Source organism: Nomia melanderi, chromosome 2, assembly GCF_051020985.1.
Source record: "Nomia melanderi isolate GNS246 chromosome 2, iyNomMela1, whole genome shotgun sequence".
Classification (NCBI taxonomy): Eukaryota; Metazoa; Arthropoda; class Insecta; order Hymenoptera; family Halictidae; genus Nomia; species Nomia melanderi.
Window position 1 is genome coordinate 31,197,079 of NC_135000.1, and position 21,010 is coordinate 31,218,088.

The 21,010-nt window shown below is 44.7% G+C and overlaps 1 protein-coding gene across 4 annotated transcripts; it reads right to left on the reverse strand.

The window, feature by feature from the left end:
- Positions 1-102: 102 nt before the first annotated feature.
- Positions 103-21,009, reverse strand: LOC116429982 (uncharacterized). Of its 4 annotated transcripts, XR_012998052.1 has the most exons (7): positions 20,555-21,009; positions 7,085-7,281; positions 5,858-6,016; positions 5,054-5,409; positions 3,696-4,450; positions 1,700-3,132; positions 103-1,345 (listed from the first exon to the last, which is right to left on the reverse strand). XR_012998052.1 is itself a non-coding variant. In XM_076364831.1 (6 exons), the coding sequence occupies exons 2-6, from the start codon at positions 7,162-7,164 to the stop codon at positions 2,851-2,853; spliced, it is 1,629 nt and encodes a 542-aa protein (XP_076220946.1). In that variant the 5' UTR covers positions 7,165-7,281; positions 20,555-21,009; the 3' UTR covers positions 103-2,850. The 4 variants fall into 4 exon arrangements, 3 of the variants coding, with proteins under 3 accessions (XP_076220946.1, XP_076220945.1, XP_076220947.1); XM_076364831.1 differs by having other exon boundaries at positions 103-3,129; XM_076364830.1 differs by having other exon boundaries at positions 103-3,132.
- Between the last annotated feature and the right edge of the window lies 1 nt (position 21,010).

Here is a 21,010-nt window from a genome sequence, read left to right on the forward strand (position 1 = left end):
TGTGTATCTTCCTTCTTATTCGACTTGTCGAACGTTATCGCGATATAAATTAAACGAAAGTATAACCTATATACGATTCAATTAAGAAATAGGTCAAGTATATCGAGTAACTTATTATTGCTTTTTATTGATGTTCTACAGTATTGGCGTGATATTATTGTTATGAAATGATCTTGAATTTCGTATTCAATGAGAATTTATACTTTTTCTATTTGCTTTGGACTATTCATGAAACGCAGTTCTACGTAACTTTATTGCACACTCATGTTGTCATAAGCATGCGCAGAGATTATCAATTTCGTTCAAATTTTAAAACGTATTTACATTACAATTCGTACCAAAATTTTTTGTTAAATTTACAGTGCTTATCGTTACATTATTATTATTATTATTATTATTCATAGTTTATATTGTAAAATGTAAATTTGTATAGTATATTCCACGTGGACATTATTTTCCAGTTATATTAAATACGTAGCGAATAAATTAATGCTATTCCAATTGTGTAAGTTAACGTTCGAGTTTAAATTTATTGAACATGTACAAAAATCATTATGAATCCAATATTTATATATAACACAGGGTATTTCAAGTTATATAAAGTTCATAATAAATAAATGAACACTATTTCGAATATTCCAATGATATTCAAGATCGAATGCATTACATTTTTTAAATCGATATCCTTTGTCTATCGATTCGAACGTTTTGCCATTGATGGCGTCATCACATTGAAAATTGAAATTTCCTTATATGGTTCCTTATGGTTCATCACGACGCGCAATCAGCATACTTACAATTAAGTGAATAATCGTTTTTTCTTTCTTTTTTTTTTTAAGTTTCAGTAAGAAGGACAAAGCTTCGTAACCATTATTTATTTCAATGTTTAATTGTGTGATTCTCATGCAATCATTACACACGATTTCTTATCGGGGTATATGTTGTATATTAATATCCGTATATAAGAACATGGTCACAGCCACATATTGCTAACAGGACCTAAATCCTGCTAATTTCACTTAACGGTATAAGGTACTGAAAAAATACATAAAGCGAGAGTGTGTCAGTCAGTGTTTTTGCCAAAGCCGCCGTTACGAAAATCTTCGGACTCGACGACAGGATCACAGAGAGTGATTCGAAAACTCCACGTCCATTCGGTTATACGTATTCAGCAGAGATTTATAAATCCTCGCATTGCAAATGAGGGGAAGTTGAACATTTTTCATTTTCGAGAACCGAAGAAAATGTTTTCGATCGCACAGTTTGCTGGATATAAATGACGTTCATCGATATTTTCAGGTGTAGGGTAATTCCGGGTGAGACGGCCCGCTCTCACATTTTCTATCTGTATTTTCAATTGTTTTCAGTCGTATACTGAATATTGCACTGCTATTTAATTATTCCTCTACATATATATATATATATATATATATATATATTTACTTTCATAAATATATTTTATTTCTGTTAGACGTTAACCCTTATCACTCCAAGAATACCATAGAATGATTGCCAGTTGCAAATCAATTTTCTTCATTTCAAAGAGGAAATTCAATTATGAACGTTAGATAAACATAAGAAGAAATATCAAAAAGAGACAGATACAAGAGTGAGACTACAGGTTGGAGTGGTAAGGATTAATGGTATTTAGAAAGAAATACTTCTTTTATAAAATCTAGGCTATCTCTATCCGACTTACCCTACATCTTTTCTAATCGGAAATCAGAGAAATTGTTTGCTGGATTGCAATCGGTAAGCCCATGGAATACTATCCCTGTGGACCTTCTATCCATACTACGACGCAGTTCTCTACACACGTGCCTCTTGCGTTCTCGTTAGGTTAAGTTACCTTGCGCCTGATACCGATCAAATCTTTCTGTTACGCACTTTATCGTGTCCACGGTAGTTACTATACTCTTTTCGCCGAAATCAGAACATGACACAATTAAATTACATTCTGTGTATTTTAGGAGGGAAACATTGACCGTCCCAGACCACCAGAGCAGAGCTAGTCGTTCCAGCTTCTTTTACTCTATCACTCTGTCCGGCGCAGCAGAGTAGACAACATTCGACAAAACTTTCCGTGTCTCCTTACCGTTTCAAATTATTCGTATAATTCTCTACTCTACTTTGCTAGGCAGTAATCAACGCTACAGGACGATAAAGGCTGGGCATTCGCTAGCATCCTGCAAAGTATTAGGTTGTCCCAAAAGTACCTTTCATTTGATTGGTATAATCAATGCGTAACATGTCTCATTAACACTAGAACTACCGTACCAGTCAAAATGACCGGTTTCCATTTGTTTGTTCAGCAATTATCGATATCTTCGAAGCATCGAATATTCGAAATGATTTTGAAAATAAATAGTTTCATTTCAGTACTACAATGAATGCCTGAAGAAACTGACAATAATCTATTGTTACAATTTTTATGGGAACTGCATATTAATCGTATTAAACGCTCGGTAGTTCTAGTGTTAACTCCGGTCTATTCTACCTTCCGATCATACCGATCTTCTTTCCTTTTCCGAATTAGACCACGAAAGAAACTTATAGGACAGCCTAATATATCTTTTCCGCGATAAATTCCTTTTGAAATCAGTTTCGAATGATCTCTGAAACGATGACGACGATCTAGGTGCCGAGGATCCTAGTTGAATCCGAACCCAGCGCTACAGGACATTTCGTTTGCAGTTTCGCCAGGTTCACTGCCTAGCTGAAATGATCCTCGCCAGATGATCTCACAGGTGAGCTCGAAGATGAAACGGATTCCAGTCGATACTTCCAACATGGATGATTGAATGGTCTCGATCGTTGCAGGCTGCAACGGTGGAACAAGAACGTCGACGGTCACATGCTTCCGAACGCTTTCCGGCCCCTCGTGACAGACAGGGAGACAATGACGACACTTAAAACGAAGAAGACTAGTCCGAAGAAGGCGGTTACGGCTCTACACCATTGTCGTTTCCGTTTCGCTCTAGCGATCGCTTGGCCCAACCTCTCGGCCCGGGACACGTCCAGCGTGAAGTCTAGGTCACCCGTGAAACCGCGCAGACGATGGTCCCAATTGCTTTTCCCGGACTTGACAACTATAGCCTCGCTGGACGAGCCGCCGTTACAGCACTCCAGCTGCTGAAACATCGGTCTTGACACGTTGGTTACATTGATATTGCGGACACCATTCCTATCGAGTCGAACTGAATGTTTCGTAGGCGACTATAAACAAGCTACGTATCGAAAGGAAACAATTGATGTCTCATTGATTTCTGGCTTTCGGGAGAAAGCCGTGTCCACTAGGAATTTTATCCCAACGTTTCGCCAGCATTGCAGCTGGCTTCATCAGGGGGCTGAAGGCACACCGATACCTCGATACTCGTGCCTTTGCACGTTGGGATAAAATTCCTAGTGGACACGGCTCTCCCCCGAAAGCCAGAAACGAATGCAACACTCCAGGTCGTGAAAGCATCAAAACTACAATTGATGTCTCGATCGAAAATATTCCACGGTTCTATACAAAGTTCAGAAGAATCTCGCCGAGGAAACCTACCGCGTTCGACTCGATATCGTTCAGTTTATAATACATTTGTTCATACTATAGATCCTATCTTGATAGAGCAGTGAACGATGAAAGGATATCGAGCGAAGCGACCGAACTGAAAGGCGAGCAACTGTTGCACCGGTTGGTTCTTACTCACCGTTGCGTACTCCGGTTCACCGTGGCCGAGTCTGTCACGACTCTCCTTCTCTCCGTTCAATCCGATCACCTCTTTCGCGTCCTGGCCGATCCTGCGATTCGCGTACGCGTTCTGCGCGGCCTGCCGGCTGGGCCGGCTCGAGCAGCCGCACGCTCGCGAGCCGGGAACGCTCGGCTCGTTCTGGCCAGCCGGTCCCGTCGGCTTCCCTTGGCGGTCGCTTGGCTGGAACATCTGAGGCGCGGCTTCCTTCTTCCCTGTCGCGTCCAGGGTCCTCGTGTCCTCGTCGCCCTTCGACGACGACGAGGAGGACGAGAGGAATCTGTGATGCTTGTGCTCGCAGGTGCACAGGGACGTGTACCAGGCCGGGTTGTGCAGGTAGAAGCGTCTGGTGTTCGTGTACAGCTTCGAGTTCACCGGATTGATCCTGGACGAGGTGGTCCTGCTCCCGCAGCCGAACAGCGACGAGGTTTTCTCGCTGAGCAGCGACTTCTTGCCGGACAAGAACGACGAGGCGTTGTGGCGGTACACGTACTCGTAGACGCCGCTCTTCAGCCCGATACCCTGCGCGACCTTCTGCGAGATGCTCTGCAGGATCTCTTCCGGCGTCATCGCGACCTCCCCGTCTATCACAGAGTTCAGCGTGTGGGACACCTCGAGGAGGATATCGTGGGCCGACGTGCCGGCGGATTTCTCGTAGTCCCGGTCGTACGGCGGGTACGTGTACGCGCACCCGCAGCCGCAACACGTGTACAGAGCTGCAACAAATCAGTCGTGAGGAGAATTATCCTTTTGCGTTCAACGGGTGACTATCGTTTCGTTGTACTGACTCTTTGATACCGTTGCGGCGACATTGCGAGATAAGCTTATAACTCTGTTCCTCGTGGAACATCACTTTACAATGTATACGCGTATGTTTTTTTAACCCTTTGCACTCGGAAGTATCTCGTTAGAAATACTTAAAATTTTCTAACTAGACACAGAAGACATTTTTTTAAATTAACTTACAGAGAAATTCCAAGTGAATTGAGAAACAAGGCTTTCTTATCCCAATATTTCACACGTCGATGCATTATACATAGTTCAATGTTGAATATCAAATTTTATAGTTTTACCGCATCAAATCAAGCGGTGACTGAGAGTCCCCACACAAAACGGGGAAGAATATAATATTAAATTTTAATTTAAAGCATTAGGTAGCAGGTGCGCTGGAAATTTCAAACGATCATCGCGGCAGCAGCACGGCCCCATAGCACGGTTCACTTCGGACCGCAGAGGGTTAGCTTTTGGCTCGACTTTTGCGGCCGGTGACTATAGTCAGCCGTAGTAGCGGAAAGGTTAACGCTCGCGTCGCTGTTTACCATCGTATTCGGGGTTCTCGTCAGTTTGGTAGAGCTCGCGCGGCCCGGGGAACGCGGACGGCCATATAGGACGCGGGATCGCTTCGCTCTCGTGGATCACGGCTAGCCCGCCGCCTCCGAAGTGGTCCTTCATCGACAACGGTACAGTGCGGAAAAACGCCTGGCCGGGCACCGCCGACGCGTAACAAGAGTAGGAGCCCGCTGACAACGGCGGCGAATGGCTGGAGTAACCGGAACTGGTCGAGGTTCGGCAGCATCTTCTCGAATTGTTCTGCGTGGTGGTCGTCGTCGTCGTCGCCGTCGACGAGCCGGCTACGAACCTCGAGACCTCGGTGTCTATCGAGTCAGGCTCTATCCTGTGTGACGAATATAAAATTAATGCCAAAGACAATGGTAACGCTAACGTTTCAAGCGAGTATTCCATTTTAGTTGAACGCGAACTCTACTCCTCTAGAACAAGCATTCAAGGATTCAACCCTTTAGATCCGAAATAAACATTCTTCGGGAAAACAATGGTTCGTACTTTACTGATTTCGGAATGGTTTCAAGGCGTTGCCAGTGGGAAGTAAGAGGTTACTCTAGAGGATGGAGGAAGGCGGAAGAAAAGCTACCGTTTATAGCGTGCATTCTCCATTTTCCTGTTCCACCGAGGGAAGTCCGTGAAGTTCTAATGGCTAGGCAATTGGTGCGTTATGAAAGTGCGCGACGCGGTCGGAGCAAGTTCGTTCAACTAAAAGGTAGATTATTGCTCAAGCCCGTGTCTGCATTGAATTTCACGGTCCGTTGCCGAGGAACGGCCTTTACCATTCCGCCTCGTGCAACTCGGTCCTCGGGACAGCGTACAGGCCGTCGGGATTGCAGCCGTACCGCTCGTTCGGTAAGTGTAAGGCCAACTTTACGCCATCGGCGTCGGGGCTGTTCTGGTTCCCGGCTGAAACTGCCAAGGCCGTTGCGATCGCGGCACTGGAACAGAATTTCCCGCGTTCCAGCATCCCCTGATACGGTCCAACGGTATCACCTATGACCAATTACCATATTTACAGAGCCGTAGCGGCCGGTTAAGGAGGGGCGTCGCGATCATTTCCAAGGGGGCAAACCATTCCGTCGAGAATCACCGGTTAACACTCTCTCTACCGATGGTACTTTAAGCCCTGCGCACATTGTATATTACTTTCGCTGCCTCGAAGAAATTTAACAGCTCAAGATACGGTCCCTTTTCTTCTAGACACAGCGGGACTATAGCGATTAACACACCGATTACCCATCGATGCTTTCATCTGGAGGCTATGAATTACTTGGACGTTTATTATTTTATGAAAATGTTCAACGTACGAATGTTATAACATCAAATTTAGTAAAGCTAGGAATACATAAACGACTATCGTATGGCCCGTAGTTAGAGAAGTTGGACCAACACCCAAAAGGGAAGCTCAACGCGTGATTCGTTTGACATTTGAAACGAGATTACAAATAACATTTTCAATTGAAATGTTTACATTTGAAATAACGTTGAAATCTTGAGTAACAACCGAGAAACCCTAAAGGCTGTACGCACGCCACAGACACAACAAACATTCGGACGCGCAAACATTTGGACACAGGTGTTTTCTTGGAAAAGAAAGCATCGAGGTATTGCGTAAGTCCTCAAGGATTATCGGCTCTCCAGCTTTCTCGTCGAAGAAATCAGCTTTTCAGAGATTAGCGTTTCTAACAGACCATCTCGGGGAAACACGAGGACGGTCTGCGAAATAGAGAAAACCGTGGAGAAGCGGTTGCATCGCGCGCTCGGCCGGGTGCATTGCTCTTTTCGATGCGTCGCTGCGAATCGATGTGGCAATACGTCAGGCGTAATGTAATGGTTGAACAATTAGCGAGTCACCTTCGGCCGTTTTAGCGATGAATTTCTAACGGCCGAGGCTCGAGAGGCCGGAATTTCATAAATATCGCGCGCCGTTTCGGTGTCAACCGGTCGACTGTGGTGTTCAGTTTCGAAAATCCTAACGACGTGTCGTAAAGTATAATTGTTGGTACCCCGATGGTTCGTGGTCGATGACAGTGCTACCGCATGGGTTAGACGCAGGCTCGTCTAGGGCTAGCAACCACCGCTGCATGCTCTGTCGTAGTGGCCGGCAGCAGGCTGACGCCGCACGCGGTGTGGTCCTCGATTCCCTTGGTTCTCACCGACATGTCATCATTCTTCTTCGCCTTCTCGTTACTCGACGGCACACCTGCAAATCGAATCGATTAGAATTACATTCGCCGATAAATGTTCTAAGCGTAATTCCAAGTAAAATGGTCTGGTCTCGTTTAGACGATCATAGGCGATTTCATTATTACTTAGTTTGACAAATATTTTCTTTTTGTTAGGTATCAATGATATTGATGATAATAATAAACTTAAACTCTGGTAGTCACCGATTGATCGGAGGTTCCGAATTACTTGGAAATCGCTGCAATAAGAAAATCGATGTCGGGTAAGCATATTTAGAAATCGGAATTAACTTAAGCAATTAGATAATTGAATATATACATATATATTCAATATATTCAATTATATAATAGTATATATATATATGTTTCACATATATATATACAATATATTGACAATAATTAACAAAACGCTTCAAACTCTCGAGCGGTCGACGTGCGAGATATCAAAGAAAAATAGTCTGCAATGAAGTTGTTCATTTGCCGGTCACAATCGTCTCTTACAATGTCCCTACCTTGCCGTTGCCCACGATCGCAGGTGTCGCAATCGTGAACGTCCGCGCGGTATCATCGATAATCGAGCGGGATCATTGTATTCTCGCCTTGTCGCCTGTCCCTTCTTCCATATTCAGGACTAACCTTTAGCGTGGCGTAATCGAGACAACCGCGAGGACCGTCTTGCATATTAGGTTGTCGAGAATCGGCCGATCGACCGCGTGTTCCATCCTCCCACACGGTTCAATTAAAATAATTACACAATTCGTGCCTCGCCGGCCGAGAACTCGGCTGCCACGGCGCCCTTTATCGTCCGAGCTGTTCCTCTCTCAAATTGACCGACACCGCGAAAGAGAAATCGAAAATAAACACGAAAATATCGAGTCATCGAACACGTGTCTCCAAATTTCTCAAAGAAGTTCCCCTTTTTAATTCATTCGTGTGACCAGACGCAGTCGCATTCCAAACCTTCGACTCTTCCCCCAGCCCTGCGCAACATCCCTTTCAGAGAAGTCTGCGCATCAAGTGTACGCACCCGGTGCAAATATCTTTTTTCGAAAACTCGGGTACCACAGCGACGAAAGTCGAGACAACGACCGCAGGACTGAAAATGGCGGCCCTAGAATAGCAGCCCCAGTTTCTCCAAACTCTCCATCTCTCACCGCTTAACCCCTTGCCTTTCGATACAGTGTCAGACACATGGTGTAGATTTTACACAGAATCGAACAGACATGAACGTTACCTATGAATTCAAATGAAATGTAGAAAGAATCGTTAAAACAGGTAGAGGTCGCAACAAAATAGAATGTCGAGTCCGACTCGACACAGGACTGCTGAGGGTCAAAGAATCTTCGTCCGCAAAGGGTTAACCCTCAGCACTCCAGATGGTTTTGTAATCTATCAGCAACTGCAACGAATTTTTATAGTAGTCCTACTGAAAATGAACAATCTCAGAACATTTCTTAGACCTTTAATTCCCTTCTCAGTACAAACTTCGTATATTCGGAAGATCTAATAATCTTAAGGTAGTTTTCTTCAAATTCATGTAAATATTTAATATCAGAACTGGTGCAATATTGGAGCCTACAGAGTTCGAAGGGTTACACCAAGGAAAAACCGCGCGTCTTTTCGAAGTTCAGTCCCTGTTACGCTGTTGGTCTAACGAGTTTTCTAGAATAGAGGAAAGCGAAACGAGCCGAGCGAATTTTTCGTCCCCGCGACGCTCGGTCACCTCGACGACATCTCCGGCAGATATTCGTCGCGCGGGCCGTTTAGTATTGATGCGTGGTGGATGATCCATGTTTCAAGGTCGCTTTCACATTCGTCATGTTCACGTAAGAAATTGTACAACGGAGTGGAACGGGCGTTACGTTATTCAGGACATTCCGCCGCGGCAGGAATGTAGGGTAATGTTATATTTCTGTAATGCAACGGCCGGCGGTCGAAGGAGCCGGCGAGATGTCTTATCGCGGCTAAGCGCGGCCGTAACACGTCCGCGGACAACTATATCCCGGACGATTGCGCTCCGAATTGCCGGCTAAACGTAGAAGCGCGAGCTTTAAATTATAATCACGCGCCGGTATCGCGCGAGCATCGCCGTCTTTTATGTAATCGCGTTGTCTTCTGTTCCCACCGCGATCTCGCGTCTCTCGTTCCTTGCGTTTCGCGATCGGACGCTTCTGCGCGGAGTCTATCGAATTCTTTCATTCTGAATTTTATCTATTGTATATATCGCAAGCCAATTAACCAGAATTCAATCTAATTAACGACAGTGGCTTCCGTGTATATCGTACATGGTATATTTTAACCCTTAGCACTCCAGACGGTTTAGTAATCTATCAGCAACTGCAACTAATTTTCATATCTCTAGTGAAACTGAAGAATGCTATAACATTCCTTCGATCTTCTATTTTCTTTCTCGGTACAAAATTTGGATATGTGGAAAATCGAAGAATTTTAGGGTAGTTTCTTTGATTCATTGAAGTATTTAATATTATAACCGGTGCAATATTGGAGCCTGCAGAGTTCAAAGGGTTAAATCTTAGGTGACCACGCAGCATTCGACGTACAATTTAGCAGACTCCGCAGGAGGATCCGTATACTCGAAGGAATCTTCGTCTACAAAGGGCTAACCCATTTGCACCCGTAAGCGAAATATTCCGCGACAGACTTTATCGCCCGCGGAATATCCCGCATACGATAAACTGCCGATATACGTCGACACAAAATTAACACTTAGACCGCCTAAAAAGAACTACAACTACAACCTCCTCCATTATCTGCAATTGAACTAATTCGAATGAATTCCGTTGGACACTGTGTTTTGTAAAAACAAGAACCGTATTCGATCGCAAATAATACCACTATAAGACTTACTAAATAACGAAAAAGATAAACGGAATAAAAGGCGATGTATTGCTAAGTGAAAAGTTCTCCCCTTCTAGTGAACACGTTCAGTGCCACGTGTACCACGTGTGGTACACGTTAATTTTTGTAAGAAAATATCTTTAAGGGACACACTTTCCGTGGCACGGAACGTGTTAAGTGTTAAGTAGTCACGATGCAAATGGGTGAAGAGCAGACAGAAAAAAATAGTAGGAAAGAAGAAGCAGCGAACAGAACGAGGAACATACGAAGAGGAAGAAGAGGAAGAAGACGATCGGCTGAGAGGCGGAGCGCAAGGCAGCGATCGCCGTGCACGATGCACAATGCACGATGCACGACGCGCCAAAGTAGCCTGTTTACTCGGCGAAGTTACAGGTAAGACTCGCGCGGGTACTCCAATTACCTAGTACCATTGGGATCACCGTGCGCGCCGGCGTAGCGCCCCAGCACCCCGCATTCCGGCACCTTCGCGTGCACCCGGCCGGCCACTTTCACGTCGCTACGCACACCGGCGTACGGCCGCTCCGCCGGGCCCGATGTTCACGTATTACACACGGTTGCAACCCTGGAATGTCGATTGACGTTACAAAAGTCCTGTGCTTGGAGAGAAGAATGTCGACCGCGCGGCCAGAAGCTCGGTATCACGCGGATACGCGCGGCTACCGCGGCTAGCCGGCATAGGAAACGCGGGTTACGTAAACCAGACGTTTTTCTCGCTCGTGCTCTCCCATTCTTCCCTTCCTCCTCGAACCAAGGGAAATTCATCCGACGAATCCGCCGGATTCGGAGGCAGATAGGACGACGAACGAGGGAAGATGGGGGAGAGAGGCGAATCGCGACAATCGGAGCGCCGCCGATTGGAATGTTCGGCGACGCTTGCTTCTCGCGACGCTCGTTTCTCTTCGTTATCGGGGATTTGGAATGTGGATCGATGGATGGTTTGACAGAGGAATATCGAGAAGCTCGATGTACGCCGGAGTTCGTTTCACGGTGGAACTACCGAGTAATGAGATGTGTGTGATTTGTTAGGAAAATTGGGACGCAAGGATTGAAGCTCCTGTTATCCTTGGTTATCTGGACTATCGATAGTATCGATAGTTTCGTTTGTTTCATTGTTTCGTTAGACTATTCTATTGTAGGATTCTTAGCTCGAATTAGCTCGGACAGTCGAGGTTTCGCTGTATTTTCTATGGAGTTTTGGTAAAGATCATCGAGATCCAAGGGAAAAAGCTATCTGATTTTTGACGACTTTTCAGTCATATCATTCTCTGAATGTTCGTTAGATTGACCGCGTGCGATCCGTTCCAACGGAGGTCTTTTACTACGGTTTAATTAATAATTAGCCGGCGGTGGGCGCCGCGAGGCTCACCGGGGGCCGCGTGAATGAACGCGCGCGCGCGCGCGCGCGAGTCACGTAGTTCTGGCCGAATGACGATTCAGGATCATGCCTCTTCTCGCTTTCTCTGCTAATTTATGTCTTCGACCCGTTTTCTCGATTTTGTTGCCTTTTTTAATCGTGCCCGCACCTTTCTAAACGGTTTCACAACGCCGAATTTAACGGTCGCTCGTAGACGAATCGCGGCGATCCCCGCGATCGCGCGTTATCGCCGATCCGCGGCTACCAGAATCGTTGATGTCACGCAGCTTTCGTTCGGCGGACATTCCTATTCGTCCAGAGTTTCGTTGCCGCGAGTGAGACTCACGGAAGCAGTTGTACTCCGTTCAACGGACATCAATCTAGTTGCTGTAAACTAGCGTTCATCGAATCGATCGTCCGAATTGAACTCGTCGAACGGAACAGTGAACACCAGTGTACATCAGTTTCGACTTAATGCTAGAACTACCGAGCATTCGATACGACTGATTCGATATAATTCGTAGAAATCGTAACGGTAGATTTTTCTTGGTTTCTTCGGATGTTCGTTACGTATTCGAGCGAAGCAAAATAAGTTGTTAACACCAGACAACTTTATGGCGAATAATCAATTCCTGAACCTTTCATTCGCGATTACCGAAGAAATCATAGATTCTTCACCGAGAAATCATTGAAGCAATTGATTTAATAAACTATATATCAGTCAATCGAAATCTCAATAGATTCACTCTCGGAGCTTCTCTAGATAGAATCAGTCAACTGGCCAATAATTGCATTTCAGAATAAACTGCATTCGTGCAAGTGCAGCAATAAGGTCTTTGGATCTTAAGAAATCTTTTTCTAATTTTGGGAGTTCTATAGATTCTATATATTTCAAATAGATAATCAATTCGAATCAAATTGAATATTTCTTTTAATGCTCTGGTAATTAGCAAAGTTGCATAGCTAAGTGTCTTTATTAAAAACGAGATTTCTCGTTACCGGTACGCAATGTGTTAAATAACCTTCGACGTTGAACATCGAAGTTCGTAATTTTCCTGCATCAAACCAAACGACTGCGAGTCGCCTCCGCAGTGCAAAGGGTTAGCATCGTTCCAAATAAAAGCGAAAGAAAACGACGAGTCGATGAATGGAAACGCTTCGATCCACCGTGGCGGACGTCGGCCAGGAAATTTCGCGACGCGCGAAAGGGGAGGAGCGACAATATGGCGGATGGAAACGTGTCGCGGGGCAGACCTCAGCCCAGAAAGAAGAGCCGGGCCGCGTAGAAACTTTATCTTATAGGGAAGATCGTGCGGGAACGGTCCACGAAACGGAGCCGCGAAAAATATTTGACTCGCGAACTTTCACTCGCACTCATTCAGGGCCGTCCCGTGGAAACGTGTCGCCCCACGCCGTCGAAAAATAAATGCCCGGGCTCGGCCGCGCTCGAGAAGAAACGCCCGTTTATCGGACAAAACTCGATAACTTGAAAGGTATCGGCGATACAAAAAGACGCTTCAGACAAAAGTTGTACGGTATAGAGCTAACCGTATGGTGGTTATATTTTTGTTCACGTTATGGGGATATTACGAAGTTATTCCAACGACAATGGACATTTTGCGTTTAGATTCCAGCATCGTATCAATAGAGAAACGGAACTTATTTGCAAGAAATTGTGATTTCTCAAATGAAAATCATTTCGTGTAGCAGAGACTACTCAGCGATACATTGGTAACTATCAATTTTCGTTATGCGAACAGAATTTTGGGCTTTTGTCCACAAGCGGCACTGTGCGACAGCCGTCTAGCTCTTCGTACACGTTGGAACTTGATGATTATCGCTACAAATGGGTTTAACTTGCGCTGGCAACCAATTCAAAGATTCGGCAGGATCTCAAAACGGTTCTCTGGTGGTAGTGTGGCGGAGTCAACTGAATTGGGGATGACTGTTTACTTTCAAGATATCAATAATTGCGAAACGAGAGGCGAAACCGGTCATTTCGACTGGTACGGCAGTTCTAGTTGCGAAGGCAGATTTAGATGTGTTTCTTGGTTTCCATGAGTTAGCCCAAAGCTGCCTAACTCGAAAACTGTGTTCCCACTGTTTCCACTTTAGCAGCTGCTCGAAACTATGTATGCGAGCAATTGTACACAGCGTTCCATGAAACATGTACAAGTAGATATGGAGAGGGACACTATATTGAGACACCCTTAATTTATCTGCAGATGTCTCGTAAATATTCGCTGTGGTATGACAGTGTTTGTTTATATTTGCTCGTGGGGAACGAAGTGTTTTCGAGTTTGAAGATCTGTGCAGTTTATATGGCTAGATTCCGTTGACTCGGCTAGGTACCGATGTTTGAGCACCCGGCGAAGGAGGAACATTGAAACCTGGCCATGTATGTCAATACTGCTTACTAAACACTGCCGTGTTTGCCGCCACGTTTCGACGCAGAGATCACGAACTTCAACGGCGAATCTATTAATAAATGTTTAATCGTAAATAATATTCAATGTCTGCTGCACTGAATCTCCTTTCTCTAGTCACCGGTGCGACGTATTAATTTGTTACTAATGTTCGCTAAGCGAACTCGATCGGGTATACGATAAAAAATAATGTTTCTCATTAGAATAGAAATGGACACGATTATGTTGTTCGAATTCTTTCGCGTATTATCCGAAAAACAACGTTACCAGTTCTCTCCGTTTCGATGAACGAACGATCGGAACGCGTGAAAAAAGAAACGTCCGCGGTCTGTTTATTAGAATGCGAAATCAATGTTGAGGTCGCCGAAATGTAGGGCACGGATCCATGGGACCCGAGCAGGAATTTTCTTCGGGAGCTCGCAAGAAAGGCAAAACAGCCCGGGGCGAGGAGCAACTTTCATGCATGCAGATTCACGTTTCGTACGGGCGAACAGGTATATAAAGTACCACGCGGCCCCGGTCAGATATGACCGGGGGGCAAACACACAAGCTTTTCTTTTCCTCCGGAGAAAGTACAAAAATAACAATTGCTTCGCGGCAATGAGCGGTGCCTCCATATTCATCGGACAGTCGGCGGATTACGTCAGCTCTGTGGTCAGTGCGAGTACGTGCTTCGACAGACAACGCGCGAGTAGCCGTGCGCCCAGAGACATCGCGGATGATTTAACCACCGCCGGTTCCATTATTTATCATTTGGCGCCGTTAATTGCTAAACTCGCTATCTTGCGGTTAGATATTCTACAGGCGTTGTCGACGAAAGCTATCGTTTTAGGACTACCGTTTGCTATAGCTTCCATTCTAGGATTAGGCCTTCTAACGCTGTTACTGACTGGAGACGTTGTTCTAGGGCTAGGCATTCTAGGGCCGTTGTTTTCTAAAGCTACCATTATAGAGCTAGGCATTCTAGGGCTATCGTTTTCTAAAGCTAGGCATTCTAGGGCTATTGTTTTCTAAAGCTAGGCATTCTAGGGCTATTGTTTTCTAAAGCTAGGCATTCTAGGGCTAGGCATTCTAGGGCTATCATTTGCTATAGCTACAATCCTAGGATTATGCCTTCTAACGCTGCTACTGACCAGAGCCATTATTCTAGGGCTAGGCATTCTAGGACTATTGTTCTCTAAAGCCACCATTCTAGGGCAAGGCGTTCCAACGCTATCATTTCCTAAATCTACCGTTCCATTATTTACAACGTATCGTAGCTGACAAAAAAGCGAAAGATCAGTTGTACGAGCAGCAAAAAACGAACGTGATGTAATCCACCGTCGCATCGATTCTATTAGTTACTTATGGCTTGTTCACTGATAAAAACCGGTTCCTCGTCTGAAACGGATCGGAGATGATTCCATTTTCTATCGATTCGCTCGACTCATTCCTCAATCGAGGAATCAAGTGACAGAGGTCCAGGATGATTGGAATTCATTCAGCTTTTCGTTAATACTATCCTCGAGGATTCTGTAATTTCAAAATGATCAATTAAAAATCGGTTCGTCGTTGGAAATATTAACAGACCATCCGGCTTTCATCGAGATTTATCATTTACGAGCTTCGACTGTTCCTTTCATTACTCGCGCACACTTGATTTAGCATCGTGAGTGATCGCCGATGACTTCGCGGCCATAAAGTTCGCTTACTAACGCTCGTCCGGTGGAAAGCCATCCGTGCGTACATTGAAATTGACATTGGACAATCGCGTGTACACGGACAGGAAGTCCGCGAAGTTAGAAAGTGAACGCGCGAGCCGGTGCTTCTGAATGAAAAGTGGCACAGGAGGATCTCGCGGCGGCTGATAAGAAGATTCGTAGAGCGCGACTAATAAGTCCCTCCACAATAGAATCGACTGTTATACAATCCCCGTATCCATAACGAGCATCCAGCAAATTATGATTTACGAGGAAGATAGCTCTCGCGAGCGGTTCTGCTCTGTAAGCAGCTTACGCTTTCGGTCGTCGGGCAATAAATGAAAACTTTCATCATCCGAGTTTGAAGCGCCTCCTCGATTCTCTCTACGAACCAATCTACTTTCTGTTCATCGATTCAACTTCCGAGCTTACATCTTTTACTATCCGAGAGAAGCACTAATCTACTAAGTAGCTTATATAGATAAACAGAACGGCTGAGTTTAGCGAATCGAATGAAGAGCTCAGAGGTTTCTTTACAGAGTGTTCCATAACATTTCTACTACTGTACAGGCGTTAACACGTTGACCACAGTCACCGTTGAAGCTTCCAAAATGCTTGGATTACAATAACTCTGAATCTCAAAATATTTCAACAAAATATTCAGTTACATGTTTAATTAAAATATAATCAGTAACACGAGTAACTAAATGACAGTGCAACACGAGTACCGTGATACCAAGTCATTACTCGTTTCTAATGATCTCTAGCGACTTGCCTTTCTGACAAGAATTACTCGAAGAACAGGTATTACATAAAACGCTGAAAATTCTCGTGGCAGTCGCGTCGACGACGCGTTGTTAACGGGCGCAGCCCGCTCTAGCCGTTCCGCTCGATCTATTTCTAAGTAGATAAGCTGCTCGCTGATCAGACTGAAACGGTTCGCGCGAACACTTTAATGGGAACAATGAACGGCGAGAAGTGACCGTTACTTCGGAGCAACAATCAACGGAGCAGAGCTAAATTATATGGCGCCTCCGTTTACCTTCATCGTTCCCCTCCACCGCGGTCGGAACGGTCCACTGTACACCTTGAACGACTACCTGCTTTAATAAGCTCACGGTGACCGTTTTAAATCCGCGACTAGAATGGCAATTCGCGTCCCCTCGAGATCCCGTCGTAGAAATCGTCTAGGATCTTCAGAGACTACGCGTGCTTGTTTCTAACCCTTTGAGGACGAGCGTCATCGACCGGTGACATCAGGCTTTCGTATCTAGAACTGCAACTTGCAAGAGAATGATTTCATTGTTTCGATGGCGAAAGATCAATGCGTACAATTTGTCTCTAGCGTCTCAGAATTGGTAACGATGTGATCTGATTAACACTGACATTATTTCTTACAGAAACTTCATCAATTTGTTCGATGACGTATAGAACAAACCGAGTTTTGTTGGATACACGAGATATAAGAAAGATGGCGGATTATTAAGAAGAATGATCTCTCAGTTTCTGGTTGATGAAAAAAACTGTTTCGAGCACATGGGAGTTTTGACGAGAGTTCACGTGCAAAGTGTTAATTAAGAGTTGGCGATCATTCATTCACCGAGTCTAGAACTGAACGATTCTACATATACTTTCAACGCTGAAAGTAAACCTACATTTCTCGATTGCTTTTCCATTCGTCCGTTATTCGAAGTCATCGGACATACGGATCGAGGATTTCTGTCAGCTTTTCATTCCGAGGATCCACGGACGATTTCACGTTCCCCGTGGAGACTCGAGTGTCTTAAGCGACCCGGCAGGAATTTCGGACAGAGTCGTTATTTATACATAAGAAAGATCCCGCGCGTTCGGGGATTAATAAATAAAACCGTGAGGTACGAGTTTGATGTTCGTTAGTTTCGTCCAACAGAGAGAAAGAGAGACAGAGAGAGAGAGAGAATAATAAAAGAAAAGAAGATTCCGAGCGTTGCATCATTTCTTTGACAGCCGAAGATTGGGGGAGCCCCGATTTAAGCTACGAAAAGAGCGAAGATCAACGGATCATGAAAGTGAACGACCAGGATTCCTCCGGAGGACGCGCGCACGGTGGTTGAGAAAGATCGACTGGTGGACAGACCCTGACTTTTCGACCCGCGGCAGGATGACTCGTGGACCATTGATCGTCTCGTGTTCTTATATCCTCGTCCTTCGACTCTAACATATGGCCATCTTGTCGAGACTCGGTCCGTTTCGCAACCCTCGTCACCGCGGAGGGTCGCGCAACGTGCTTACCCACGGCTTTTGTGCTTCGAATGAAATATTTCTCACTTTCTTCGTTTCCCTTTCGCTCGGATCTCTTAGCTTTTTAATCTCGTCGCGAATCACTTTCGTTCCCCGCCTCGATTTCTCCCGATAATTATTCATTAGTCGCGTTGTAAGTCGATCCTCGCTTTCAAACGAAATCGAAAGTCTCCGCGTAGTTCTCCGGTATTCCGTTCTCTTCAAAAGAAGATACGAACATCTAGATCTAATTAGAAGATAGTCGCCCGCGTCCGCCCGTCTTCTTTCTCTTCCGATTTTTATCGCCGTTTCCATAAAACGGTTGGCGCGCGATCTTCGAGCGCATCGTGTTTACAAATAACCGATCGTTTCTGTTATTACGCCGCCCTGTTCGGCTCTGTTTCTTTCTTTTTCAGTCCGTTTGTCGTAAGAGAACGGAACGCTCCGGTACTTTCTGAATCCGCCGGTGATGGAGAGTGCACTTGATTTAACCGAATACGTAACTGTACTGTTACCGTAACACCAGATTAACTTTTTGCGGGTCCGTGAACCGCCGGATCGATACAAAACATTACCAATAACAGAGGAGTTTCGCTTTCCTTCGTTGCGACCCGTGCTTTCACGGTTTTTCGATTTCGTTCGTCGTTCGTTTCGTCGAACGTTTCGAAACGGGAATACTCGCTCGGTGGTCCTTTCGATCGATCGAGAATGGAAACGTAAAAGGACAACTGGTTTTCCGTGAGTATTCGACTGATCGTTTGGAAAATCCTCGCGATAGAAAGAACCGATACCTCGAACCCTCGTCGCCGAACGGTTCGTTACAGACGGATCGCAGGCGTTTATGCAATTTCTACTCGTCGCAGACTAACTTTCGACAGTCCACATTAAAAGGAAACTTGTATCTCTGCATAGAACTCTCTGAAGAATTCGCGCGAAAAGAATTACGTTCCGTGCGCAAACCGCTGCGCGTCTCGGTGAAACGATCTAAAAACTATGTGATAACTGAAAATCCTGTCGCAAATCTGTTTTCATCGTTTCGCAATTCTCTTACCATTCTTTGCATAACAGAAATATTCGAGAAGCAGCAGAGCAATCGTTACGAAGAATCTCGAATCTCTAGCTTCTACTTTATTAACCCCTTGACCTATGATTTCTTTCTCAACTATGATCGATAGGGCTACTTTGTCATGAATAATTTCTTAGAAAAAGAGAAAAATTCTAAGCGTATGTTACGCCTATATTTCCTTTTAAGTATAATAATTGATTACAGAGGAATAATGTTTACTTTGAATTCGAATGCACCGAGTAATACATATATTCGTTGATTCACGTTGAAAATCTTCACCACGAGTCTCACTCGTAGGACAAGGGGTTAAAGGAATCATTTCAACCGCACGGGAGTTTCGATGATTGTTCAATTTAGCAGTCGAAGCGTCTTAGAATTTCTCCAGATCGTTAGAGCCAGCAACAATGGAGAATCAAGCCTGACCGTGAAAGGTTCGTGTTGCAGAGCGCGTTGATGAGAAACCTCGTTACCGGTGAAGGGTTAATTACCACGGATTAATGATAAGGATAAGACAAGGCGGGTCACCGGGGCGAAGAGTCAGGTGCGTTGCACCTGAGAAAGCACTCGGAAGAATGAGTAAACGCATCGATGACTGAACGTCATCGTGTACGGAGCCAACGCAGGTGCTGTCCTGGCGGAACGGACATGATTTATGATCGAACCACAACAGTGTATACCTCTTAATCATATCGGCCCGTAACTTTCTACTGTCCGATTAGCCGACGCTACGCAAATATTCGGCGACGATCATTCCCTGGTTCCATTCGGCGCGAGGACGTTCGAATAGAGATGAAAGCAACGCGAATTTCACCCTTTGCGTCTCGAGAGTTCCGTTGCCAGAAATATTCATCGTTTCCCGATGATCTGTGAACGACGCTTTTTTTAATTAATTCCAAGAGAAATTATACATAATTCGAGGAACAACTACTCTGCTTCGATGCCTCGTATACTGACGCATTATGCAAGATTCGATGGTGAATGTTGATAAATTATAATTCTACTGTATCGAGTCAACTGGCGACTCTCGAGGGCAGAGGGCTAACACTGGAATCGGGTAGGTCAAGTTGACCTATCGAGGATTCGTTCTTTTGTAATAATTACGGAGATGGTTTCTTAAATTATTGAACGAATTTGTTAAATCGCGTTTCGAAATCAGACGATTTAACTTGGTTCTAGTGTTGATTTACTTTGCTCTTCACTTGTCGATTAAACTTTTCTTTGTGAAACGTAAGAATCGCGAATTTTATGATTTTATAGAATCAATGATATATAATATAAACGGCTCGAATAATTGTATTATTTGAATGGTACTTTACAGTGACTCGAGTGTCTAGTGACGAGGACTGATAATGATAATGATAAAAAACTGTCTTATTTATTTTAAGCTAATATATCCCATAGTGTATGGTAACAATAAAAATAATTAACACTGAAAATTGTTCAGCGTCACAAGAGGAAAAGGGGCGAAGATTGAAGAGGAAGAGCGTCCGCGTAATTCCAGTTGAATTTTTAGGGGATGATTCTGATTGTCCCATGGAAATTTCATGGATTATTATCAAGTGAATATTGGAAGCATCGTTTTCAATTGGTATCGAGCGAAGTTCAGTTTACGATCTGCTTAAATACCTTCGTCCCTCTCGCTGTCTGTCCGCAGTCGCGAATGGCACCGTGTACGGAGGAGGCTGGGCGCTCAGGAGACGAAAACTTTCACGCGCGTGCCAACGCGACCGTTACACTCGCGATGTTGCACTCACGGACGTCCAAAAGAAACTGAAAGTCCCGTTCCGTCGGCCCATAAACACGAGCGACCCATTCAAATCCTCCCCATCCCTGTCGCGCCGTATCTAGATAAAAAAGAACGTTATCCGGATTAATTAGTCGAATTAAGAATAGCGGTCAAGCCGCTAGGGTTATGTCATACGCGAAATGGATAAAAAAATATATATATATTTTTTTGGTTATGTATACATACAGTTTTAATTTCATTCTCGAAATTCATATTTCGTTTGTCACCTTTTGCCGTGATCCATAGAAACCTGAATGATCTATACGAATCGTGTTACTGGATAATAGTGCAGAGAA